We start from the raw sequence: 25,184 nt of genomic DNA, 5'->3' as shown, positions 1-25,184 counted from the left end.
CAAATCTGGATCACCTGGTGTTGGAAAGTAAGAGTTCGCGCAGACTATAAATTGCTGCATTTGCATTAGCCATTGGGCATAACAGAGAGAGAGAGAGATGGGTGAGAGTAGTGAGGTTGTATTGCTGGGTACGTTTGGTAGTTCCTACTGCAAGAGGGTCGAGCTCGCCCTTAAACTTAAGGGCATTCCTTACGCGTACGTGGAGGAAGACTTGACAAACAAGAGCGACTTGCTGCTCCGCTCCAACCCTGTCCACCGGAAAGTGCCAGTTCTCCTGCACAATGGCCATCCGATCTGCGAGTCGCTTCTCATCCTCGAATACATCGATGAGTACTGGAGCCATGCCCCCAAACTCCTCCCCGAGGATCCTTACACTAGGTCGCAAATCCGCTTTTGGGCGGACTTTTACGATCAGAAGGTACTGACCAGAGTCTCGTGCAATTGCCAGCAGAAAACACAAGCTCTAATGATTCTAACTTACAAGTACTGGAAATTTCACTCTCTCATCACGACTCACGAGCACAATAACCATGATTTATGTGAGAAGTAGGAACAGGCAAGCGATCACTTTTAGCTTGAGTCCTAACAGTTCGATGCTTTGGTGTCAAAGGTCAGGCTAGCGTCCTACCTCGTCCTCAAGACCAAAGGGAAGGATCAAGATAAGGCTCGAGAAGACCTCGCTGAGGTGCTGAGGGTGTTTGAGGAGGGCATTCAGAGGGACTTTCCTACAAAATCTCCATTCTTCAATGGTGAGAACCTGAGCTTTTTGGGCGTAGTGATCGGTACAAATGCTTGCCACTACCAAGCCTTTGAAGAGGCCATTGGTAAGATCACAGACCCACAGAGGAATGAATTGTTCTTCTCATGGGTGGATGAATTGAAGGCACACCCTTTGATGAGAGAGAATCTCCCACCTCATGACAAGCTGGTAGCCAAAATGAAGGCCAAGTTCTTCCAAACTCCAAAGGTCGCCGTATGATTTGTATTGTTTCTCACAGGTAGTAATGATACATCGTGGCCATCGCAATTAGCCGGGCATTGTGCTATATATTGTAAAATAGTTGAATAATACACACATCACTCGTACGATTGCACCTTCTTTCGTGAGATCTACCTCTGCATCTTCTGCAAATGCAACCATTTCCTAGCAGTAAGATTTCCAGATCATCACAAACCTTCCTCTTTCTTTTATGCTTCAGGCATGTGGATTATTTTCCTAAGACAGTTTCTAAATTTCCACAAATTGTTCGCGCGAAATCTATCACATGATTGCCGCTCTTTCACTAATCCATACAACCAAATGACATTGTGTTGAAACATGAAACTAGTGAAGATCTTCTTTCTTTCGGCCAGGAAATGCATAACAATCAGCTTTCCTCTGATGTAAAGCACTCCATTACTTCAAAGAACATAAATCATGCAACATAGTTTTACTTTGCTATATGATTGAGGGTTCTCTCAAGTACAAATTGAGTCTAAGAACAGAAAGCTGAACTAATAAAAAGATTCTGTATAACGGTGAAAATAACCCAAGTTTTAACAGACTTTAGAATAAGGCTATGGATTCTCCTTAGCTGACAATAGACTATGAACTGGTTGCACAAGTGACCTGAAAGATGCCCTCAGCGACATCCAAGACATCCAAGCTCAAACGGAGCCAATATGTCAAATCGTGGATCTAATATTACATCATGAATATCATAAATGATGTTTTCAGTACCATCAGCAAGCATTCCAATGGAAAAGACAAAATTTAAGTAGTTGACTTGTCGACAAAGTGATGAAAGGAGCGCTACATATGATGTTCCAAGAAGCCCAAGAAGCAAATTCGAACCCAGCAACTCATATTACTACCAAGAATTCAAAGCCAAAATTACTCTCAAAGCGCCAAACTCACTGTGGTTTTACAAATCTCAGCTCTTGGAGGCTAGCTTTTCCTTAGCCTTCTGAATCTTCAACACCTTCTTCACAATCTTTTGCTCCTCCACCAGAAAGGCCCGGATAATCCTGAAAAAACCGCTCAATTTCAGGATGAGCATTCCTAAGCATAGCATGGAAGATAATTTCAAAAAAAAAAAAAGATCCGCAGATATAGGGTTAGAATAAAGACCTCTCACGAACAGCTCCTCCTGACAATACACCACCGTAGGCACGGTTCACAGTACGGCGATTTCTCGATAATCTCGACCTCTTGTATTCAGCTGGTCTCAAATGAGGAATCTGCACATATGATCAAGGCCTATCATGAATGCGACACAAGGGACCCCAACACATGAAAAGCAAGCAAGAAATTAGACTACGACAGATGCGAATCGAAGGAATGAATTTCTAAGAGCATCGGCTGCACTCTCATCGAACAAGAATCTAGATCAAGCACAACCCACGAACAATGGTATCGGGTATAACATCGCCAATCATTTCCAGAGCATAAAGCTCTTGCCCGGCAATACCAGCTTGGAGAGAAGGCAACAGCGTGCATTTCTCTCATTGTCTACACAGTCTCGATAATCCCAGCACCAAACCGAGAAAAACCCAACGTCGAAACAAACTTCTAGACATCACAAATACTCCCGAACAGCAATAACAGTGTCCCAAAGTCGAGACCCAATACGTGCGAGAAGAAACACCTCCGCGAGAGCATCGATTCGATCCAACAGTGACAGCAAGCGCACCGCAATCATCCGGAACAACCATCCACATCATAGCACCAAAACACGAGATCTCTCTCCACACACACACACACGCACACGCCGTTTCGCGGCTAATTTCAACAATCAACCAATCGGGTCATCGGGCAAAAAATGGAGAACAGGGCGGGGGGAGAGAGAGCGTACCCCTTGAATCCTCTTGCCAGTGACGGGACATTTGGGGCCACTGGCTCTCTTCTTGGTGGTCTGGTACACTAGCTTCCCGCCTGCATTCCCCCAAAAAAAAACCCACAAGCGCAGCTCGATTCAAACTCGCAGCCCCCAGAACGAATCAGACCTCTCAGCGCCCAAGAACATTCGACACGCAAGAACGAAGCAACAAGGAAGGAAGGAAGGAAGGAGGAAACGAAGGAGATTACCCGGGGTTTTGACGACCCGGTGCTGGTTCGACTTGGTGGCGTAGCTGTGCCGCTTCCGATACGTGAGACGCTGCACCATTTCTTTTTTTTCTACTTCTTTTTCCTCCCTCCTTTATTGCCTCTAGGGTCTTTTTTTGCAGAGAGCTCGGCTTCCAGTCGCAGCAGAGAAGGGGGGAGTCGCGGTGTGCGCTAGGGTTTGCAGATATAGGAGGGGGAGCCTCTCGCTTGGCGACGACGGATGGACGCCCTAGATCCGACGGCTGCGAACGAGCTCTTCGTCTTTCGATCCGACGGCAATGCGTTGGGGAGATGACATGGGCCTGAGCTGAGCCCGGCCCATTTCATGGACTTCTATGCATCCTATATCGCTTATGCGCTGTTAAATCATTTAAAATGAAAAAGAAAATGTGTTCAAATTAAATTAGGAATGAGATTAATAAACGAATCTTAAAATTCCTAATTAATGTAAAAGCACATAAATTGAATTGGAAATGTAAGTAAACCATGTGTTGGGTCAATCCACTAAAAATTTTTTTTATAAAAATGGAACATTGATTTATAAAAAAAAATCTCTTTACAAAATTCCAACCCGTATCGAGCTTAAATTGTTTGTTGGTCGTGCCTTAATTTGCAAAAAAAAAAAGAAAAAAAATATGAAGTTGCACAATAAAGGCCAGTGGTATTAGTAAAATGCACTTACATTGAATCAGCTTATTTTCTTTCGCTAATTTCAATCAAAATTTATAGGTGGTTGTCAAAATGCCGAAAAAGATTACGGATTAAACAACAAATAAACGATAAAATCATGTGTGGGCAAAGCATGGATGGTCCCTATTCTCACAGCCCGCACAGCCTGCTTTCTACCTACTTTTCTCACTTGTAGCCTTCACCCGCCCACGTGTCGGCATGCCATTGGGGAAATCCCGATTGGCCATAGCCCGAAACAAGAAAAAGAAGCCTTAGCTACATCCGGATCACATATAGCATTGAATGAGGTGGCTCCTACGGTTGGGGTTTAGGGACTACATTGAAGATTTTCATATAGTTCAGTGACTAAATTGAACATGTACCAAAAGTCCAGGGACCAAATTGAACAAATTAAAAGTTTAGGGACCATATTGCACATTATGCTAAAGTTCAAGGACCACATTGAATAAATTAAAAATTCATGGACCAAATTACATGTTGGGCCAAAGTTTAGGGACTACTTGTGTTATTATCCAAAAAAAAAAATACCTTTTAGGGTAAATGAGGTCCAACATCACTCAACATTGATATCATAACTCAGTTTACCAACAAATCTGGATCCAATATTCATACAGGAGATATGGGTTGTTGTTGCTCCGACCAAGGGCCCAATGTGTGAGGGGAAGATTGTTGAGCCTTATTCGACATTGGTTGTAGAAGGACTTAGGTAAGTTTTCGAGCTAGTTTTTTTGGGTGAGAGAGACCCATTTGATGCAACGATACATGTGTGATGACTTCTATGTATCAAATGTCAGAGCTTCTAGAGAATTGCCATGTTCGACATTCATGTACAGTTCATTGCGTTAATTATTATACTAAATTGGAGGTCGTTGCGCCTTTTTTGAACACTGTACAAGAGGTGTTACCGCAGGTTCCAAATCCACTGCCCTCGCAAGAGGCCCCGCCGCTGGTTCCCGATCAAAACCCCTTTTCGGTCGAGGATATCTCTTCGGAACCTGATCTCGATTATGTCAAAGAACTATTAAGAAATAGACTTATTATACATTGACTAGGTCAAAAGGGTAGAACTGTATCGGATGACGAAATCGCCCTTATTATCGACCGGAAGGAGAAAATCCTTTCAAGAATGTTCGACTTAGATTCCAACCCATTTTGGAATCAGCGTCGACATACACTTATTCAGGAACGTACAGTTCATTGCGTTCATTATTATACTAAATTGTGAGCTATTTTTAACATGCATAACAATGTTCACAGGTTTATGCTAAGCGCTCGACCGGAATAGGTAAATCTCGGGTCAATGAAATGTTCGACTCGCCTAGAATGCACATGGAATTCAGGCCAGCCCACGCAATCCTAAGATTACTCTGAATGAAGAAAATGTGATTTGAACATGGAATCTGTCGCATCCGAAACAAACGTTTGACCACTCAAGCAATCTCTCGGGAATAGGTCGAAACTGGTTTTACTAGTAAATAAACCTTAATTAGCTCATCCTGAGAAATTCCCTCTTGACTGAATCCCTTCTCACCAAGAGTGTGAGTTGCGAGGAGAAAAGAGTTGCTTGCTACTACTGCTTCTTCCATTCTCATTTCATCTTTTTCTTCCCGAGGCACGGCAACGGATGACAATTCTAAACACGGCACGAGAAGACGACTCGACCACGACGCGAAAATGCAGAGGAGAAAAGGAAAGTGTCTCATAACAGCAGCACCCTCTCTCTTCCAGCTTTGCACAAGGATTTGGCATCTTATTTTTTATGTCTATATACATCACAACTATTACAGAGACCGTGAGAAAGATGCATGTGTGCACCGCAGGGACCATGCAAAGTACACATCCTGACGGTAAACAATATCGCTACCAGCGCCACAGCAATCCAGTCTCACCCTATATTCCTAATCCTGTTTTTCTGTAAAATGTTGCCGTCGGCGAGCAAAAACTCCGCGGCAAAAGCCTCGCCCTCCGATCTCAACAGGGGATGAGCAAGAAAGACGGTTCCACGCAGATCTTCCTACTAACGATGTTGATCCGGTCCAACTTATCGCGACACCATGCTAACTGATCTCTCGCGACCTTCCGCATGCTCAGAACTCTCGAGACCAATCTCAGCTCGACCTGAGCGAACAGAATCGCGGGATCCAGCCGGTCACGAGGCTTTTGGAACCTCTTCACTATGCAGTTTCCGCTCCTCACTATGTCCTTGAGCCTTCTTTCCTTCTGCAAGCAAGAGGGATTCGATTAGCTGAGCTGATATTTTGAAAAGTAAGTGAAGTATAATATGGAATGCCCATGTGTGCAGAACACAACAAACCTTTTGAAGTTGAGCCCTGAGAGCTGTCAGAAGTACCAAATCTGCCGAGTCTTGTTCGTTGAGCTGACTTTGCTTTAAACCTCCGTCGGGTTCGTGTCTATCAGCACGGATAAAATCCCAAAAAACTCGCATTGATTCCTCTATGATCTCTACCAAAGTCTCGATTGAGATAGCATCCTCCTCGGCCGCTTTTCCCTTGTTATTCCTGGAGCTGTCGTCTGCATATTGCAATAGTTTGATAGTTACTTATCTAGCAATCTGTTGATTTACATGCAATTTTCGTTTTTTGCGTATTACTCGAATGGGCTTTTGAACTTATTTCGGTCTGTAACATGTCGGCATTGAAACTGAGACCCCTTCTGAACCAAATGGAATGAGATCTAATTGGTTTTAGTCAGTTTTTGAACTTGATTTTGCTCCAATTTGTTGTCCTCTCAATTCGACAAATCTAACCAAGCCCACGATAGGATTTCAGCTCAGCATTCACACATCGAATTCAATAGCTCGGTCATGTTTGGAATGCATCCTCTAATTTACCTCTTATGGCCGGCACCTGGAGGAGGCCACGCAGGACGCATCTGTTCTTGACGTAATACTCGATCCTCGGCCCTTGAAATGGCTCGTCCTCTATAAATCTCTGGAGAAGCACTCGGAGCAGTTGGAACTCGCCAGCTACTTGATTGTAACGGCGAAACCCTCCATGATCAAACTCTCTCATCTCCCGGGCTTTCCCGTACTGCCACTGAAGAATCTCCCACGAGAGGCAAGCATGTCCTACATAAACCATTTCGAGGTCACCATGTAGCGCGACCATGGACTCCGCCATGGAGTCAATCTTGGGCCTCCTCAATCTGTTTGTCCAGCTCTGCGAGAGGAGAACTTTACGGTTCCTATTCGAGTTAAGCGGTTCTCTCAGTTGGAGCAGCCCTGCAGATGATCATGACACAGTCTAGCTAAATCCAGAAACCTTTTGTCAAGTTTGCAGCCAAGCAAATACCAATTAGGAGCGAGATGTCTGTCAATAAAATTAAAGTCACCATACGAGTTTGGTGCATCATTATGCAGAGAAACTCAAGTGCATCGAGTGGGTAGGTAGAGAAACTGTCGCAAAATTTTAGGTGCACCAGTTACCTGTCCTATTCACATGAAAAATTAATGGAGGAGAAAGAAGAGAACATAAATTTTTGAAACAGAGTGACAAGGACTTTTAAAGAAATTGGTGGCTTTTGTGGTACAAGGAGTGGACAGCAAATTGGGCTGCTTTACACGAGCACCAGTTGATTTGAAAGAACTCGAAAATGGAATAAAGATTTCAAAACAGGGGATGGAGACCCACCGTCCATCATGCTTCTTTTAAAAGATCTTCCTCACAGGAATTGCACATCTTTGGTCTGTGCGGCTCCTACTTTATCAAAATTGAATTTGTTTATGCTAAGAGAGTCGCCATTTATACGCTTCAAATTAAAAAAAAAGGGCGATCATTGCGGAGTCAAAAGAAGTCTATCAGATCCCACCAGGGACAAAAGCGTTCCATTATTAGCTCCTCATTATTGTCAGACAGATTCCCAAGAATAGAAAATCGGGAACTGCAAACATAGGAATCAAATTCAATCCTATAATGCACTGGTCGATCAAATTTACTTCTGCTGTGTATGTATCTACTGCGTCAATGACAAATTGTAATAAAATCAGAGTGAAAGGATCAACATTCTTCCAAATTATTCACCGGTTAATCAAAGTGACTTCTGCTAAGATTTGCTCTGTCCCGTTCTGTTTGCTATGTGAATGAGAATTGTAGCAAAACGAAAGTGAAAGGATCAAGATTTTGGCGAGTAAAACTTACCGATAGCATGTAGAGTCTGGTAGTTCAAGATGTCCAATTTCCGCATTTTCTCTGCATAGCTCTTGTACACTTTCTGAATCTCCTGAAGCAGATCTTTGTGCTCGAGCTTCTGGTCGAGCTTCAGCGGCTTCAACTTGAGATCGGCGTCGCCCACCATCATTGGAGAGTCTGTTTCGGATTCTTCTAAGATCGTGGGAAGTCCTCCGGTTCTCACATTTTTAAGCTCCATCTTTAGCTGCTCTATTATGTCATCATGCTCCCAGTCCCAATTATCATCAGAATCCGATGCTGGTGAATTATCTTGAAAATGCACGAGTTCCGGGGAATTTTCTGAATTAGCCGTCATCGGTTCCATGTCGTTGGATGACGGATTTTCCCCTTCCCCATCGTCCTCGACTGAATTTTTGCAGGACGACCAATTTGAAGTGGAGAAATTCGTTTTCTGCAATTCAACTTCTATGTAGTCCTCGTCAGATTCCGATTCACTATCACTAAATTGATGTGCAGAGAAGGCTGCTTCTGGGTCTAACGTAGTTTCACTGAGCATTTCATCTTCTTCAGAACTTGGAATTCTTTCGTCGCCGTTCAAATCTACGGCAGCGTCGACTGTGCAATTTTCCAGGTGCTGTTGTTTATGGGCATCGAAAGTATTGGCTGAATCAGACCCAAAAACAATTCCATCATCTGAGCAAACCGATTCTAACTCTGGATCAACTTGATCAGCTTGAGACAAGAGATCATCCAAAATCATTTCCTCTTCATCAAGAAAAGCATCATCATCCAAAAATTCATCTTCTGATTCCAGAACCTCTGCCTTTTCACTAAGCTGCTGATCCATCAATTGCTCCCTTACCTTGTTATCAAGGACTTCATCCATTGCGATGCTTTGAACAGAGCCATCTTTCTCGTGAGAATCCTCCTCTATTTGCTCTTGTGCTTCAGTCTCCTCTTCACCGAACTCTTTGCCGACATAATGCCCAACATCAAGATCTTTACTATGGATCGTGTAATCATCGCTTGAACCCAGAAACACCTCTTGGACAGTGAAGCTCATGATTTTTGGTTGCTCCACAAATCCGCTGATGTCTCTCCCAGTGCAGAACTCATACTTGCTCGACGCAGTTTCCACAAAAACAGAGCCCTCTTCGTCTCCATCACTTCCAGCAACATCTTCGTTTTGTTCTCTGTTTTCAATCTCTCTGCCCTCCGAATACATCCCATCGTCTTCATGTGAACCAGCAAAACAGGAACTTTCTTCGTTCTTCTCAAATTTTTCAGCTGCTTGAAATCTACAAAAAAAAAAGGGCCAAAATTTAACACAAATTATCTCAACCATTACTTACTTCAAGAATTCACCAAAAAAACGAACCGACTTCTTTTCATAGCAAACCTGGAGATGTATCTGCCCACTGATCCAAAGACGAAGAACAAGAAGTTGCAGAGCAAAATCCAGAACGAGGCCACGAACCCGGACATGTTTCCGTGCAGGAACCGGTTCGGCAATCCTCTGCCAGCCAAATTCAGATGGGCTTTCAAGAAAGACAACTCTCGGGTACCCATCAATTCAATCAACCTCTGCGTCTGTTCTTTTTCTCATTTTTTTCTCGATCGCAAGCAAAGTTAAGAGTGACTCGCAAGCCCCTTGTTTCTTTCTCCATTACAATTCATTTACTTATTCCCCGGAACGAAGTGGACTCTCCACTTGCAGACAGCGAAATTTATGGAGAGAATTTCAGGCCGCCACGAGAGACTGTGCGAGAGGAAGAGGAGAACTTTCGGCTCCCAACCCGTTCACAGGAACAAGATTAAATAAACGCGGACTCCCTCCCTGCGCCTTTCTCTTTCTCCTTCGGGTCGCTTTGCATTTCCAAGAGACGATCTTACCTCAAGTTCCAATTTCTCGTTTTTCCTTTTTCTTTTAACGTTCCTGTCGGAGTTAAAAGAAGAAAGAATATGGGATTTTGTGGGTTGGAAAGACTCGATTGGAAGCGACACGTTTCGGTGACGGGGACGATGGAGCGTCAGAAGAAAATATCAGCTGAAGTTGCACTGTGTTTGGTTGAGAGTTAAGGCAGTGTGCCCTTTCCTCGTGACCTGGTCGGTGTTTGTTCTTCGTCCTTTTTAAATTACTGATTGAATTGCGTCTCTTCCTCTATTAAGAGGTTAAGCTGCTTCGTCTGAGGCCATGTTTGGATTTAGACATCTCTCGGACGTTAAACACAAGGACGGTATCCCCTTTTCCTTGGAAAAAAAAAAGATTCATGAGGAATTAGAGGAACTGGGTGTGCAGGCAATACTGTTAACTCGCCAGATACATATACCTGGACAGGCGAGGCGGCTTCAGTCAAAGCTTCGGCTTCTGCTCTTTGGCGAGGAAACCTGTGACCGCCAAGGATTCAAAGAGTACCCTAGTTGCAGGTTTTTTCTTCGTGCTTTTTAATGTACCGATTGAATTGTGTCTATGATGTATGTTTATCTCTACAGACGGAGAGTGTGCGATGCCGTCACAGACCAAACTAAATTAGTGGCAGAACCACCGAGTCTTCTGGTCTTGATGGAAAGGGTCAACCCCCCGTTGTTGGTTTAGGTTTTTTTTTTGGCGGGCAAAATGACGGTTGAACCCCACTAGTGACGAGAGGTAGACTGTTCAAGATCTTTACATAGTAGATTTTTAGGGTCCAAAAGTGAGTAAATGTTACCTGTGTGAATGCATAATGCGGACAAAACTTCTAAGAAGTGAGTTATCGTAGATGGAATTTAGCCGAGCAAGAAAACGATCGGGACCTCGTACCTTTGTCATCTTGAGATCTCGAATTCTGTTCGTGCTCGGCTCAATCTCATTAAGGTTGTGTCGCTATATGAAGTAGCTCTCTCTGAATCTCTTTTTCAAATGTGGACGATCTGTCTTTGACTGGATCAAAGGGATAGACTTAGTCTGACTTGGGAAAATTGATTAGACGAAATATCCGATTCGTTTAGATTCGATACGAATCGCGAGCTGGAAAGAAGAGCTTGATGCAAATGGAGTTGACATTGTTTATGGGACTCTCCCGTCCATATCCCCACTGAATCGCTTGGACCATCGTCCTTTTGGCAATGGTAGCCTATGTGCCCTTCACCCACCTAACCATACTTAAACCAACATACGTACTTGCTCGTGTACTTAAAATTAATTTGTAATGGCCAACTCATATTGTTTAGAAGAAGACTCTGTGCACTTGCATGTGTGAAGGGGTTCTTTAGTCCCCTTTATTCATGATTGAACACACGTCATGGATCATGCGAGAGAGCCTCCACCTAATGGTCTGATTTGGAGCATCAAGAAAAACAATGGGGTTGTTCAGGCTCATCTGTTCAAATTTTTTTTTTCTTTATTAAGTTAATACCACGAAAAATCTCAAACTGATATATTTGTGACAAATTTACCATAAATTAATTTTTTGACCACAAAAAACTTCAAACTGGTATACTTGTGACAAATTTACCCCCTGTTAGTTTTCGTTAAATTTTACAGTCAAATTGCCGAGTTGGATGGCACGTGGCATTTGATGGGTGTACAAGTTTGGGATTTTACCCCTCCGTTTATCACAGATTTATCTAGTTGTGATTTTTCACGATATTAATTCAATTTAACGGAAGATGAATTTGTAACAAGTGAATCAGTTTGGAGTTTTTAGTGATCAAAAAATTAATTTAAAGTAAATTTATCACAGATGTATCGATTTAGGATTTTTCGTGGTACGGACCATTCTTTATTAAGGGTCATGATTCAGCCTCGAAAGGATCGGCTCTTATGTCTATATTTGTTGGCGCAAGTCATTTTTAAGGCCACCAAGAAGGGCTCTGAAATCAAGATCAAGAAATCATGGTGCGTGCTAAAAACCCAGATGTGATATGCCATCACATTGAGATTGAAAGATTGGGCGGCTGTGAATTGTCCCTAATTAATGATGGAAAAAATTGAAAGCGATGATAGTAATGACATTTAGCATATGTTTCCACCACAAAATGGAAAAACACCTAATCCATCGCTAGATTTCGCTTGTCCCGCTATGATCTTCCTTGTAATGGATCGTTCACGCTGCATAAGGACATGAAATGGCTAGGTCCAATGGATTAATATGGCCAGAAATTCTGAACCGATGTATTCGTGGTGTATTTATCTCGAACTAATTTTCGTATCGCAAAATATTTCAATCTAGAGCAGCCGTGCCCTATTTATCATAAACTAATTTCGTGTACGAAAAATCTCAAATAAAGACACCCGCGGTAAATCTATCCCATTTTCTCTTATGTCTTTTATGTGTCGAGACCTATCTGGAAATTTTATTCATTTCTTCACTATCGGTTCTTCGATCGCACGAATCTTCATGATCTCGAGCAGCTCTTGAGCTCTTTTCCTTTCTTGTGCTTCCGCGATGGAGATCGAGTTCAAGTTCAGGAGCACAATGGACTTCGACTTGATCGATGACACCGAGTTTCTATGTTAGTTGGCGATCTCAGTTCTACGATTCGTCGTCCGAAGAACCCCCAGATATTTCTTCCGACTTCGATCTTCTCCTTTTCGACCTCGCGACGGGCAAAGGCACGAGCCTTTCGTGTCAATTTGTCTTTCGCAGAATCGCACAATTCACCTTAACGTAAGGGCTTCGAAATGGAACCGCGCTACGAAACCAGACGAGAACCGATGTCAGAAGCCGTTTGGATTTATGCGATCTTTTTGATTGACTACGCAGCATCGCATCGATACGTCAAGCTTTCTCCTTTAGCCAAGAATCTGATTAGATGTCCCAAGCGCATCGCTCTCGCGGTCGGCCAGGATCGTGCCGTGACGAGCGGCGGGTGGGGGGGGGGGAAGAAGAAGGGAGAGACGACGACCGGGACTATGTCTAAGAGGAAGGCAAGGCTTTTTCGACGGGCTTCGTGGCGTGACGTGAGTAAAATAAATGACGGAAAGATAGGTAGGACATATTCCCCCGTTGACGATGTCCTCCCTCTTTTGTTTTTTGGAAGCTTGAGTGAGGCATAATGACAAACACGTTGCGGGCGCTTCGATTTCCTGGACGGAAAGGACGATTCCCTCGGGTTTACGTCGACGACGGGCTGGTCAACTTCAACACCCCCACCCCGCGCGTTGCCTTTTCTGGGCTCACACGTTTTTGAGGGAACCAAAACTTGGGGTCGGCCTCGCGGTCCACACTTGGGGGATCGTGCGAGTGCGCGGGATGCGGTTCGGATTGGAAGGATCGACTTTAGCTCGTGTCCCGATTCTTCTTCCTCAACGTGCGAGGAAAGCGTGGTGTCTCTTGTCGTGGTCTGATCGGGTCGTGTCGATCGGAACCGTTTCGCCCAATCGATCTGGACGCCGTTCGGCCTGTGTAGTTTCCGCGGAGCTCGACAACGCTCGAACTCCGTCTCGATCTATTCTGACTTTTTCCATCTCGAATTTGCTCCAAGGTCCCACTTAATTTGAAATAGATTGGAATGTTTGTTTAATCGAAAATTGTTAATGTTATGTCTCGAGTTTGAGCCCACTACGGAATCCGGATGTTAATTAGGAATTTCCCGAGTACTACAGTAATAAGGAAGTCGCCACTTTAATTTTGGCAAAGTCAATTGGCGGAAGCTATAGACTAGTAGGGGTGTCAACGGCTTGGTCCGGTTCGGATTTTCCGTACCGAACCGAACCGAACCGATAGGGTGAGCAGCTAAACTGAACTGAACCGCACCCCGAACTGAGTATGAACCAAATCAAAAACCTGGATCGAATCGGTTGGGTTTTTGGTTTTCCTTCACGCCCCGAATTGAGCATGAACTGAGCATGAACCGAACTAAGAAAAGAGATTTTCAAGTTGGGCGTTTAATTTTTGTTGAGAATTTTGGTTCGAACCGAACCAAACTACCCAAATTAGAAAAAAAAAAAAAGAATGGTTATTTTTTCCATTATCCGAACTGAAAACCGAACCGAAAATTCACGAAATTTCGGTTCGGCTCGGTTTCGATTTCGGTTCGGTTTTCCGGTTCGGCTTTCACACCCATGATATAGAGAATTCTTTTCTTGGTTTGATTAGCTTTTATATCTTTGGGGGCCCGCTTTCTATATTTGAGTGCTGTGGGACTCTCGTTGATTTGGTGGAAAGAGATCAAAGGGGTGAAATCGCTTGGGTATACAAAAATTTAAAGTTCAGGAGGGCAATCGGTAACTTTTTAAAAGTTCGGGATTAATGTACAACGATGTCAAAGTCTTGGGGAAGTAATATGTAACTTTTCAAAATGCGGGGAGGGATTAAGATGAAAATTCATAAGTCTGGCCCGGCCCAAACCCTGCGGGTTTTCGTACAATTTCTAATACTTATAATTATATCTCATTAATACTTTTTATCCTAAGTGAAAAAAAGGAAGAACTCACGAGTGAATTATTTGTTTTGTTATACTATTGAATTGATATTATGTTATTCTTGAAAGCAGGGAACTTTTCAAGTGAAAAAAATTACTTATTAAATATTTTTAAAAAAAATTTAAGATTCCGAGCTCAGCCTGGTCCAAACCAAACAAGTCCGAAATTTTTAGGTCGGGCTTGTTCAGGTTCTGAGCTCTATTTCCGGCTTGTATTATCTGAGCCCAAAAAGGACAACCCAATGCCATGTTTAAAAAAAAGAAAAAAAGAATGCCATGTTAGTATTTATATTTAGGGTTATTATCATGAAAAATCTCATCATAAATTTACTTCAAAAACCTCAAAATGGTATAAATTTACTTTCTGTTAGTTTCCGTTAAATTTTACTGTCAAATTATTTAGTTTACTGACACGTGGCTGTTGACAAATATACCAGTTTGGGGTTTTACCCTCCGTTTATCCTAGGTGTATTAGCTTGCGATTTTTTTTTTGTATTAATTCAATTTAACGGAGAGTAAATTTGTCAAAAATGTATCAATTTGGAGTTTTTGGTGATCAAAAAATTAGTTCAGGGTATATTTGTCACAACAGTTTGAAGTTTTTCGTGGTATTAACCTTTTATAGTTATATTAACTCTAAAAAATAAAAGCACATTATGCAAAGACCCAAAATGGTTAATATCATGAAAAATCCCAAAATGGTATATTTGCGACAAACTTACCTTACGTTAATTTCCATTAAATTTTACCATTAAATTGTTGAGTTAGATCACCCGTGGTAGTTGATGGGCGTACCAATTTGGAGTTTTACTCTCCCTTTGTCACAGGTGTACTTTTTCGTAGTATTAATTTAATTTAACAGAAATTAACGGAGGATAAATTTCTCGACAAATGTACTAATTTAAAATTTTTGATAATTAAAAAAATTAATTTGAGATGAATTTATATCAGTTTGGATTTTTCGTGCAATTAACCTTAATAAAAACCTAAAAAAGTCAGCCATGCCTCCTTCGTCCCTTCTTTTCTCGTTGGTTCCCGCCGCCTTCGCCCCCGCCGCCCTCGCCCCGCCGCGGTTGGAAGAAATTCTCGACTCCTTCCCGCGCTCGGTCGCCGGGCGGTCGCGCCGGAGTCCTCTTCCCATGGAAGACGATGAAGAAGGCGAGGCGCTCGACTTCATGTGCCCCCGTTGCGGCGGCATCGGCTTCGCCGACGGCTCCGACGGCTTCTTCTACTGCGTCCACTGCGGCACCCAGGCCGATGACATCGTCGACACCGGCGTCGCCGACGAGGACTTCGTCGACAAGGGCGGCGGCGACGACCACGACGGCCGCGGCGCCCTCTACCTGGCCAGCCACCGCCGCCGCCGCCACCACCTCCCCGCCGCCAAGCCCGAGCCATACCACTCCCAACCCCAGATGTGGGACCAGCTAACCCTAACTCCGCAGCTCAAGACGCCCAAAAAGGAGGAAGGCGTCGATCATGATGGAATCGGGCCGACGGAGCCCGAGGACTTTGGGAATCCGGGCTCGGCCAGGCGGAGGGCGATTGGCTACGAGGATTACTACAATGAGGTGAGGATCAGGTATGTGATGGGGCTGCAGACGATGGTGCAGCTCCAGTGCGAGGCTCTCGTGAGGGAGTTCGGCGCAACGCCGCTGATTTGTGGGATTGCCGGGCCGATTTGGCTGAGGTTCGTCGCGGGCACTCGGGTTTTCTCGGACGAGTGGGCGGATGAGACCTTTCACGAGTCCGAGATGCAGACACAAGGTGCGCTGATTCCATGTCTCTGTAATTTAACCATGCTCTGAAGAACTTGTGCCTTCCAAGCTGTGATCAATGACTTGTAGCTTTAACATTGCATTGTAATCTTTCGTGGCTCTGTAATTTTAGCATGAAAAGTTTGGAGGAAACACCTTCATCTGCAGCTATTCAGGGCATTCTTAATTGTGTGTGTGTGTGTGTGTGTGAGAGAGAGAGAGAGAGAGAGAGAGAGAGAGAGAGAGAGAGAGAGAGAGAGAGAGAGAGAGAGAGTGTCTACAGATGATATGTGTGCATTTGAGTTAGAAGATGTTTGTATAAGTTTTGTTTTCTGCTGTTTGTCTACAGATGATATGTGTGCATGCTTAACCAACCTTTCGCTTCTCATGTTTCAATCACCCTGTTTTCTTAAATTGATTCTGCATTGTAATCTCTGTGTATTTGGTCGCAGGAGAACCAAAAGATTTTAGGCCTCGTGCTAAGTTCAGAGCAGAACCACACAATATGCATGGTAAACGAGCAGTGATGATATGGTATAGGACCTTGAGAAAAAAGATACCATTATCTTGTTCTTTAGCTATTTGTTTCCTGGCTTGTCATGTTGCTAGGGAACCGATCCTCCCGACTGACATAATCAAGTGGTCAGTTGAAGGGAAGCTTCCATATTTTGCTGCTTTCCGTGACATCGAAAAGAGCATTGGTCCACCATCAGCTGCTTGTCCTTTGAGTTCCAATCTTATGTTTAGGCCTTCTCAAGAAGTTCCATCACAGAAGTTAGAAGCTATGGCAGCTTCCATTGCTCTGTCCATAGGTTTGGATGTGCCGCCTGTGAACTTCTATGCAATTTGTTGCCGCTATCTCAATCAGTTATGCCTACCAGCGGAGAAAATTTTTCCACATGCATGCCGATTACAGGAATGGTCAATGCCTCCTGATTTATGGTTGTCAGCAAATGAGTTGAGGCTTCCAACTCGTGTCTGTGTTATGTCAATACTCATGGTAGCAATAAGAATTCTTTATAATATACATGGTTTCGGAGCATGGGAGAAGAGCTTGACTGATCACCAAGATATGTCTTCAACATCAAGTGATCAAGTTGGATCTGAAAATACAGGGGGTTCCAGAATGAGGGAAGATGTTGAAAATGGTTCTGGTTTTTATTCTGGTGCTGGGGATGATTTAGATACAAGATTGGAAGCAGAAGCCTCAGATGGTGATAAGTCTGACTTTGATGCTAAGGAGCTTCTACGAAACCTCAATGCTAGAGACAATGACTTCCATGACTCATATGGTACCTAATTGCATTTGATAATTTAACATAATTGTTTAAAATGTTTTATCTATCACAACATGCTTTGAAAGGTTTTTTGGGCTTGATGTGATGAATGAATAATCAGTGTAGTTTTGTGTTACATCTTTTTGTGTGGACAGAGTACTGCAAAGACTTGCCCACCTATCTCCAGTATTGCAAAGATGTTGTTTTTGCTGGTATAGAACCATCTTTGGAGGACTTTGAGGAAGAAAGAGCTATAGATCGGCTATGGGATTTTTATCAGAAGCACAAGGTAACATATGATATAATTCCATCATCAATTCTTACTTGGACTGTGAAGTTAATTTTTACAGATCTTTGATAGAAGCCTGTCCTGGTATTTGATGCTCTTACCTTTATTCTTATCCAACGGGATTTGTGATTGATGTCAGGATGGTGAACAAACGGAAAGGCTGGGGCTTCACTTTGATGGTGCTTTTAATCAAAAGAGGGCTAGAGATAATGTTAATGGATGTTCGAAGAATTCATTTATAGGCAACAAAAGGCTTAATAGTGGAACTCCTGATGCAAATGGAAGCCTTTTGGACAGCACAGATGATGATGCTTCTTCGCAGGGTTCATTAGCAGATGATAACATGAAACCTAGCAATCGCCCATCTTCAGAAAGTTACCAAGACAGAGCCATTAGACAGCTGAAATTAGACATGGAAGAGAATAGGTTCTTCTACATTCCTCCAAGGGTAAAGGTCAAGAGACTTGATTATCTTCATTATGTTAGGAAGAGGGATCACGGTGCATTAGCTTATGTTGCCCATGCTGATTATTACATATTGCTTCATGCTTGTGCTAGAGTAGCTCAGGTTGAGATTAGATGTATGCACATGGGTGTTATGAATTTTGAGAGGAGATTAGCCTGGATGGAAAATAGAATAGAACACTGCCTGCATTTAACCCCTCCTAAATTATCTTGCGAGTTCTGTAGTGATGAGACTCAAGAAGATGATGCGGACGATGTGATTAACCTTTCTAGTCTGAATATATAAGATATATAAAATTTGCTGTCTCATATGTCTCAAGAGTTGATTGCAGCCTGGCTACTCTGTTTACAAAGTGAATAGTATACTGTTTATGGGACATTTTGTGCGTAGGTTTTGTACCACGAGCTCTCAGGCGTTCTGCTCCTTTCCAATCTTCCATAAGATGAATGTAGTGTGAAGTGCAAAAGGCCTGGTTTAAGCTGGACCAAGAACTTGTGGTATTAACAAGGGTGCATTTGGTAACCATTCTGTTTCCGAAAACAATTCTGTTTAGAAATGATTCTTCTTCATTCCATTCCCGAAAACAATTTCTAAGCATTTGAAGACGTTTGGTAATTGCCCAAAATTTCTATTCTTGAAATAGAAAAAGAACAGAAATGTGTTTGGTAACTGCACAAATTTTTTTTATTAATAATATTTTAAATATTTTAATATTTCTTTCTCTTTTTTTTTTCCTTTTTTTTTTCTTCTTCTTCCTCTTCCTTGGCCCATGGCCAAGTCTCTAGCGCCAGCGACCGGCCACAGGCTAGGAAGAAAACAAAGAAGAAAACCAAGAAGAAGAAGAAGAAAAAAAATTTCTTTTTCATTTTTTATTTTTGTTCCTAGAATCAAGAAGTAACTTTTTTTTACTTCTTGATTCTGTTTAAAAACTGATTCAGGGAATAAATTTATGCGAATTTATGCCCGGAAACAAAAAATCTACCAAACGGATTTTTATTCTTTTTTTGTTCTCTGGAACAAAAGAATAAAATCAGTCAATATTTAACAAGTTACCAAACGCACAGCAAGTGGCCGAAAGAAAGTAGGCAAATCCAATTTTATACTATATCTGGCTAAAAATATTAGCTGCGGCATTTCCTGTTTCTTTTTTTGCACATTGCTGATAAACTGCAAATAACAAGCATGATGCAAGGGGGAAAAGTATACTACCTTGTAACATGTGACTTCGATTGGTGGAGAGATGGTTTACTTATTGATGATATGAGCTGTTTTAGCAGACGCCCTGGTCTTTTCTCATTGACCTCGTCTTGTGATTTTCACCTTCACAAGCTCATGTTTCGACGATCTCATTCCGTATTTATTTGAGTGACGCAATAAATCGCCAGCAAAGTGGTTATTTCTTATAATCGAACAAAAGCGAAGAGCGAAGCCAAATTACCAAGTTTATGAGGTGAAGGAGTAAACTTGAACAGTTGTAAATTTTAGAATATGTTTACCCGTCGCATGAGCCTGGGACAGTTAATTTTGAAGGGACTCAGATCGTTGACTGAGATGAAAAGAGGAAGTTCAAATTTTATGCTGTATAATTGCCTAGATGTACTCCTCTCGGATGACATACAACCCAAGTTAAAATTAAAGCTCAGCTAGGCTCTTGAAGGGACTCCTGTTGAGAGGAACTGCTAATTCGGCAGAAAGTTTTTTACTCCCCAGGCTCGAAACATATAAAGGAACCGAGTTTGCAATAATCCCTTTGTCTATCTCGCACCGTCCCATGCTTAGAGAAGAAGTAGGAAGAAGAATTTGCGCCGTCATCTAAGCTGGACCCTCTCTCGGGTCTATGATGCTTGCTTGCAAGAACTGAGATGTGATGGTCTTACTCTCAATACAAATCCTACAATAGCTTAGCTTTGCCTGTACAAGTTGCTTTATGACAATAGCTGACAAAACACAATACTCAGAGAAACAAATCAACCTTCACACAGCCTCCCGTTGAAGGCGGGATAACTTTAAATGCTAGCCTTCACATCTCCGAGGAAACTCCTCCTTCCAGTCTGTCTAATTAGCTTGCTCGACCTTTTCTTTTAGTCGAAGGAACCACACTTGAATAGATTTAGGACCTGTTGTGGATGGGATCCGCTCCTCTTTGGACTTGTCTTTTGCTCGATGTGTTAGGATCGAATGTCTTTGTCACACTTGAAGACATCTTTGTGTTCATGCCCACTGTGCCAATAGTCTTCAAACTGCGTCGACTCTGGGGTGCTTTTCCCTGATCTTCTTGCTCCCTCCTGAAAACGAGCTCTACACTTATTACACCGCGGATGTTATCGAGGTCCGACGCTAAGAAGAAGATGCATACGAGCAGTATAAGGGCTCTGTTTAAGATGAAGCCCATGACTGTGGTTTGCGGAAGGACAAGAAAGAGCAGCACGAAAACTCCCTCTGTTTACTGTAATATCAGGAGTGTAGGTGATTTGGAGACCTTCGTCCTCTTCTTTCTGTTCCAACTCCCGCAAATATAAGCCTTTGATCTATCAGTAGTGGATTTGTTATTGCACTTAATAGCATAAAGTACGGAGGGGCCCCTAACAGCTAGAGGGAATTCAGATCACTTAAAAATCTTTAGCCTGCCTGCAATCGAAGCAAATAAGCATATTAACGGTGCTATATGGGGAATCCGGTAAGTATGAATAAAGTTCTTGGAACATTACCGTTGAGAAGCCAAGCATCTTTCTTCAATATATCCTAATCTATCTGTCATTTTTCTGATTTGATCTTTTGGCAGGGGCCAAATGCCTCTTGGACAACACTCACCTTGCCACATAGGTAGGTGCGCAGGGGATTTTTATAAAGAGGGAACTCAAATCTGCTTAAAATCTGTATCTAAAGGTTCCTTTTCCCTTTTAAAAAAAGGATGTCTTAACGAACACTCGGGTTGATATTTGCTGACAGACTTACATCTTGGATGTTTTTCTTAGGATCAAGAGCATGTGTGTTGTTAACACTGAGGTTGATATTAGCCGACATAGAGTCATACCTTGGATCAGTTTTCATAGGTTACTGTGAATGTATTCTGGTGATTGAAATATCTTATTATCAAGGAAGGGTAGTGTGTTATGTTTACCTTTGATGAAGTGGGGTCGTGCTACAGTGTCAAGTAAGACACATTATTGAGAATCAAATGAGATGGTGTAGGGAGACTGAACAGCAGTGAAAAGAAGCAAAAAATTCTTTATGCTTTCGTTTCTGGACTGCTTGGATATATAGCAGGCCAAAATTCCAACCCTGTTTCCCCTGGTTCTCTTCTTGTTTACACTTTAATGATGGATACAGTCTCTTTTAATGTTCTTTCTGTACTGTGGGCAATACTTTGAATATAATATGCTGTCTCACATGCAATCGGGAACATTCGAAAGCATAAGTAGCCCACTTTTCCTGAATGTGGGTTGCAGGAGTTCATGCAAGGCGAAGGTGAAAGGTGAGTAGTTCTGGTCCAAGCAACACGAGCACTTCTTAAATGGGTCTCTTTTGTTCTGATTCTCTTTGCTTTTTCTTCACCAATTGACACAGAAAGAGTCCAAGTGACTTGTTTCTCTCCAATATGTCACCTCTTTCACAAGGTTCCCTTTTCTCCTTTTCAATAGTTTATGTATCAAAATCCCATCACAAATCTCAACATGTTAGTGTTTTAAGTGGCTGTGGTGATCTCTCCAAATTGGGGAATAAGAATTTTTTCTGTTCGACTCATATCTTGTGATTCTCTTTTGTTTGGGGCCTGAAGTCATTCAGCCCTAAGAGTTCCATAAACTAGCAATGCCCAATGAACTGCACGTCGCTAACTTGATTAGGGGAAAATTTTTTAGATCTTTCCGCAATGCATATGATGGTAGGACGAGGGCCGGCTAACTATCCTGCAGCTAGGTTCCACCGTTGCACCCTTGTGTGGTTTGAATTTTTTTATTTTTTATTTTTCGAATGGTACTAGAATATCAACTCATAGAAGTCTAACGAGACTTAAACTTCACCTCCTCGTGCTACCGCTAGTTCAACTAGAAGCAAATGCCGCCGACAAATGTAATCCAAGAAGTTGAAATGGACTTCATGCGACTCTTAACCTGCTACAACCTGCGAATTATCGCGCCCCAACTAATCCATGGAACAAGATGTCCTTACTAAACCTTGTCAAGTCGGAACAAGCTACACTGTCCAATACTCCTCTCGTCTTCCGTTGAAGGCCACTCACAGTCAGAATTTGAGAGTACCCGTCTGGTTCTATCTGGGTATTTCGATTTATTTTGATCGGCTCTACAGGAATGCCAAAATGAGAAACGAAAAGGGGGAATGCTGTAGCATTTGTAGATTCTCGAGGTTGGTCCTAAAGAAGGGGCCTTTTCTAGAGCTTATTGATTTGAGTTGGTCCGCCCAAGACAGTCTTTACCTGCAATGCCAATGACCGAATTTGCGGAAAGAGGAAAACGATGGGAAGTGTCACAAAGCTATAAAAATAAACAGAGAGTCGATCTGAGTCGGTTGTCGCATCCCCATCCTTGAACGCCCTCTTTCGAAGTCCGAATGCTGATGGAGTTCAAACTTGGTGCGCTCGTTGGGTTAAAAGGTGAGGATGACAAGTCATGTTCGCATGTTGATAGTCATGGTTTTTTTTCTTTGGGTCAGAATGTTGATAATTCACGTGCTCATGTTAATAGGTCGGGAAAAGTACCGAAAAAGTCTTAAACCTATTGCATTGGTACCAATTTAGTCATAAACTTTTCAATTGGACCAATTGAGCCATAAACATTTTGACGATTTGCCAATGTAGTCCATCCGACCAATTTTGCCAAAAATTTTGTTGACATGTATAACGGGCATCCTATAAGACATGACTGGCGCTAGACATGGCCATGGGCCGATTTTGGCCCGGAACCGGCCCGGGTCAAACCCGGGACCGGCCCTTTGACCGGGCCCGCGGTTCGGAACCGGAACCGGCCCGTGGCCTACGGGCCCGGTTCCGGTTCCAATAATTTTGGAACCGGCGGTTCCGGGCCCGGTTCCAAAAAAAAAAAAAAACTGCTGGTACATTGATATATATATATATCTCTCTCTCTCACGCGCTCTGCATCTTCTTCTTCTCCTCCGCCCGCCCCCTGTCTTCCCAGATCTGACCCCCGCCGCCGTCGCCCCAGCCCATGGCCGCAACCGCCGATGCTGACGCCCCCTCCTCCTTCCCCCTAGCTACCCTGCACCTCTTCCCCTTTTCTCCTCCGCCGGATCCGCCCACCCCCCGTCTCCCCAGATCTGACCCCCGCCGCCGCCGCCCATTGCCGCAGCTACCGACGCCGACACCCCCTCCTCCTCCCCTCCTCCCGACCCCGGAGGAGGAGGACCCCCCGCTCCTCGTCCCTGTCCCCGTCCCCGTCCCCCTCCCGGCCCCTTCCTACTCCCCCTCGTCGCCGCCCCCGTCTCCCACTTCATCTCCTCGTCGCCTTGAACCCCACCTCCGCCACCGTGGCTAAGGCCGTGAAGCCCGAGCGATGACCGACGGAGGACCAGGCCTGCAATTTTTATTTTATAATTTATTTTATTAATTTTTAAATTACGAACCGGAACCGGCCGGAACAGGAACCGGAACCGGAACTGGCCCGGAACCGCCCCCTTGCGGTTCCGGTTCATACATGGCCGTGAACCGAAACCGGCGGTTCCTGAACCGTGGCCATGACTAACTAGCGCTGACGTGGACAAATGTTGCAATTTTTTAATTTTTTTCTAGGGTTAATACCATGAAAAACCCCAAACTGATACACCTGTGACAAATTTACCCTCTATTAGTTTCCGTTAAATTTTACTGTCAAATTGCTGAGTGAAATAACACGTGACAGTTGACGAATGTACTAGTTTGGGGTTTCACCATTCGTTTGTCATAGGTGTACTAGTTTGTGATTTTTTTTGTATTAATCCAATTTAACAATGGGTAAATTTGTCGCAAAGTATCAGTTTTGGGTTTTTTGTGGTCAAAAAATTAGTTTTTGGTAAATTTGTCATATGTGTATCAATTTGGGGTTTTTGGTGGTCAAAAAATTAATTTGAGGTAAATTTATTGTAAGTGTACCAGTTTGGGATTTTTTGTGGTATTAACCATTTTTTTCTATTCTTTTCTTTTATTTTATCTTTCCTTTTACAACTCTGGCTGGCAAGGGCATCGAGCCCTTGCCCAGACCAAGCGAGGGCGTCACAGCCCTTGCCGGCAAGGGTCGCTGGCCCTCGCTAGTGACCAGTGATGGTCGGTTGACGACCTCGCCGGCCCAAGAGTTGAGAAAAAAAGGGAAGGAAAGAAAAGAAAAAGGAAAAAACAAAAAAAGTTTAAAAAAAAAAATCAGAAAAAAGTTCTTAAAAATTACTAATGTCAGCGCCGGCTATGCCACATAGAACGGCCGACGTCCATATTAACAATTTCCGACCAATTTTGGCCGGACAGATTACATTGGCAAATCGCCAAAAGATTGAGGATTAAATTGATCAACTTAAAAGGTTTATAAATGAATCGATATCAATTCAATAGGTTTGATACTTTTTTTGTACTATTTCCTTAATAAATCACATTTCCAGTTTGTTCATCCGAGGCTTAGTTCAAGTTTTTTCGTCTTATAACTTCAAACACATTGGTCTAGATAACCTACAAATGCAAAGGGAGACACAACATGAAGATCTTCACGGCAAAATCCCTTCTCCCCCTCAAATCTCTCTGAGGGAAGCCGTGCACAATTCCTGCCTCAGAGCCTTTCTCCGATTGATTCGACGAAGTACTTATAGTTGCTCTTCGTAAGACGCCCCGCCCACGTCTAGCTGACGTTCGCACGTAGTAGGACGTGTGACCGAGTCTCGTCACCAGATTTTGCTTTCGACCAAAAAAAAAACCTGAGCCTTGGCTCTCTACGAACCAAAATTATTCAGAAGCCCCTTCTTTAAGATAGAGGGCTAGTTTAGAGCAGAAAATATAACGAAAAAGTAACTCCAAAAACTCCAATTCTTTCTTCCAGTATCAGATTTAGAGTCGGATCAAGAACCAAGACTTT

The 25,184-nt window shown here is 43.0% G+C and overlaps 4 protein-coding genes and 1 long non-coding RNA gene across 5 annotated transcripts; 2 read left to right on the top strand and 3 right to left on the bottom strand.

The window, feature by feature from the left end:
• Positions 1-64: 64 nt before the first annotated feature.
• Positions 65-1,441, top strand: LOC115672022 (glutathione S-transferase U9-like). The gene is made up of 2 exons (XM_030593762.2): positions 65-418; positions 611-1,441. Exons 1-2 carry the CDS (start codon positions 98-100, stop codon positions 977-979), a joined length of 690 nt encoding a protein of 229 aa, XP_030449622.1. The 5' UTR covers positions 65-97; the 3' UTR covers positions 980-1,441.
• Positions 1,442-1,663: 222 nt separating this feature from the next.
• Positions 1,664-3,253, bottom strand: LOC115672023 (60S ribosomal protein L34). The gene is made up of 4 exons (XM_030593763.2): positions 3,068-3,253; positions 2,835-2,914; positions 2,111-2,220; positions 1,664-2,007 (listed from the first exon to the last, which is right to left on the bottom strand). Exons 1-4 carry the CDS (start codon positions 3,144-3,146, stop codon positions 1,914-1,916), a joined length of 363 nt encoding a protein of 120 aa, XP_030449623.1. The 5' UTR covers positions 3,147-3,253; the 3' UTR covers positions 1,664-1,913.
• A 2,251-nt stretch (positions 3,254-5,504) lies between these two features.
• LOC115671904 (uncharacterized) lies at positions 5,505-10,199 on the bottom strand. The gene is made up of 5 exons (XM_030593584.2): positions 9,323-10,199; positions 7,933-9,221; positions 6,627-7,016; positions 6,090-6,307; positions 5,505-5,995 (listed from the first exon to the last, which is right to left on the bottom strand). The coding sequence occupies exons 1-5, from the start codon at positions 9,490-9,492 to the stop codon at positions 5,747-5,749; spliced, it is 2,316 nt and encodes a 771-aa protein (XP_030449444.1). The 5' UTR covers positions 9,493-10,199; the 3' UTR covers positions 5,505-5,746.
• A 5,110-nt stretch (positions 10,200-15,309) lies between these two features.
• LOC115671998 (TATA box-binding protein-associated factor RNA polymerase I subunit B) lies at positions 15,310-18,427 on the top strand. The gene is made up of 4 exons (XM_030593727.2): positions 15,310-16,095; positions 16,538-17,377; positions 17,518-17,651; positions 17,791-18,427. Exons 1-4 carry the CDS (start codon positions 15,330-15,332, stop codon positions 18,400-18,402), a joined length of 2,352 nt encoding a protein of 783 aa, XP_030449587.1. The 5' UTR covers positions 15,310-15,329; the 3' UTR covers positions 18,403-18,427.
• A 1,538-nt stretch (positions 18,428-19,965) lies between these two features.
• Positions 19,966-21,560, bottom strand: LOC115671999 (uncharacterized). Its single transcript, XR_008816220.1, has 2 exons — positions 20,546-21,560; positions 19,966-20,402 (listed from the first exon to the last, which is right to left on the bottom strand). It is a non-coding gene; the product is annotated as an uncharacterized LOC115671999 (long non-coding RNA).
• Between the last annotated feature and the right edge of the window lie 3,624 nt (positions 21,561-25,184).

Source organism: Syzygium oleosum, unplaced genomic scaffold, assembly GCF_021117445.2.
Source record: "Syzygium oleosum isolate NSW1041296 unplaced genomic scaffold, Sole_v2.1 Sole_v2.03, whole genome shotgun sequence".
NCBI lineage: Eukaryota > Viridiplantae > Streptophyta > Magnoliopsida > Myrtales > Myrtaceae > Syzygium > Syzygium oleosum.
Note: the sequence above shows the minus strand (reverse complement) of the source record. Positions and strands in the feature narration are given on the sequence as shown.

Bases quoted from the DNA above. Each gene is read 5' to 3' on its own strand.
- LOC115672022 (XM_030593762.2), top strand. From the start codon at position 98: ATGGGTGAGAGTAGTGAGGTTGTATTGCTGGGTACGTTTGGTAGTTCC. The intron at 419-610 runs GTACTGACCAGA...TTGGTGTCAAAG, and splicing joins CGGACTTTTACGATCAGAAG to GTCAGGCTAGCGTCCTACCT.
- LOC115672023 (XM_030593763.2), bottom strand. From the start codon at position 3,146: ATGGTGCAGCGTCTCACGTATCGGAAGCGGCACAGCTACGCCACCAAG. The intron at 2,915-3,067 runs GTAATCTCCTTC...GGGGGAATGCAG, and splicing joins CCGGGTCGTCAAAACCCCGG to GCGGGAAGCTAGTGTACCAG. The intron at 2,221-2,834 runs GTACGCTCTCTC...TCATATGTGCAG, and splicing joins CTGGCAAGAGGATTCAAGGG to ATTCCTCATTTGAGACCAGC.
- LOC115671904 (XM_030593584.2), bottom strand. From the start codon at position 9,492: ATGGGTACCCGAGAGTTGTCTTTCTTGAAAGCCCATCTGAATTTGGCT. The intron at 7,017-7,932 runs GTAAGTTTTACT...GATCATCTGCAG, and splicing joins CCAGACTCTACATGCTATCG to GGCTGCTCCAACTGAGAGAA. The intron at 6,308-6,626 runs GTAAATTAGAGG...TGCAATATGCAG, and splicing joins CCAGGTGCCGGCCATAAGAG to ACGACAGCTCCAGGAATAAC.
- LOC115671998 (XM_030593727.2), top strand. From the start codon at position 15,330: ATGCCTCCTTCGTCCCTTCTTTTCTCGTTGGTTCCCGCCGCCTTCGCC. The intron at 16,096-16,537 runs GTGCGCTGATTC...ATTTGGTCGCAG, and splicing joins GTCCGAGATGCAGACACAAG to GAGAACCAAAAGATTTTAGG. The intron at 17,652-17,790 runs GTAACATATGAT...GATTGATGTCAG, and splicing joins ATTTTTATCAGAAGCACAAG to GATGGTGAACAAACGGAAAG.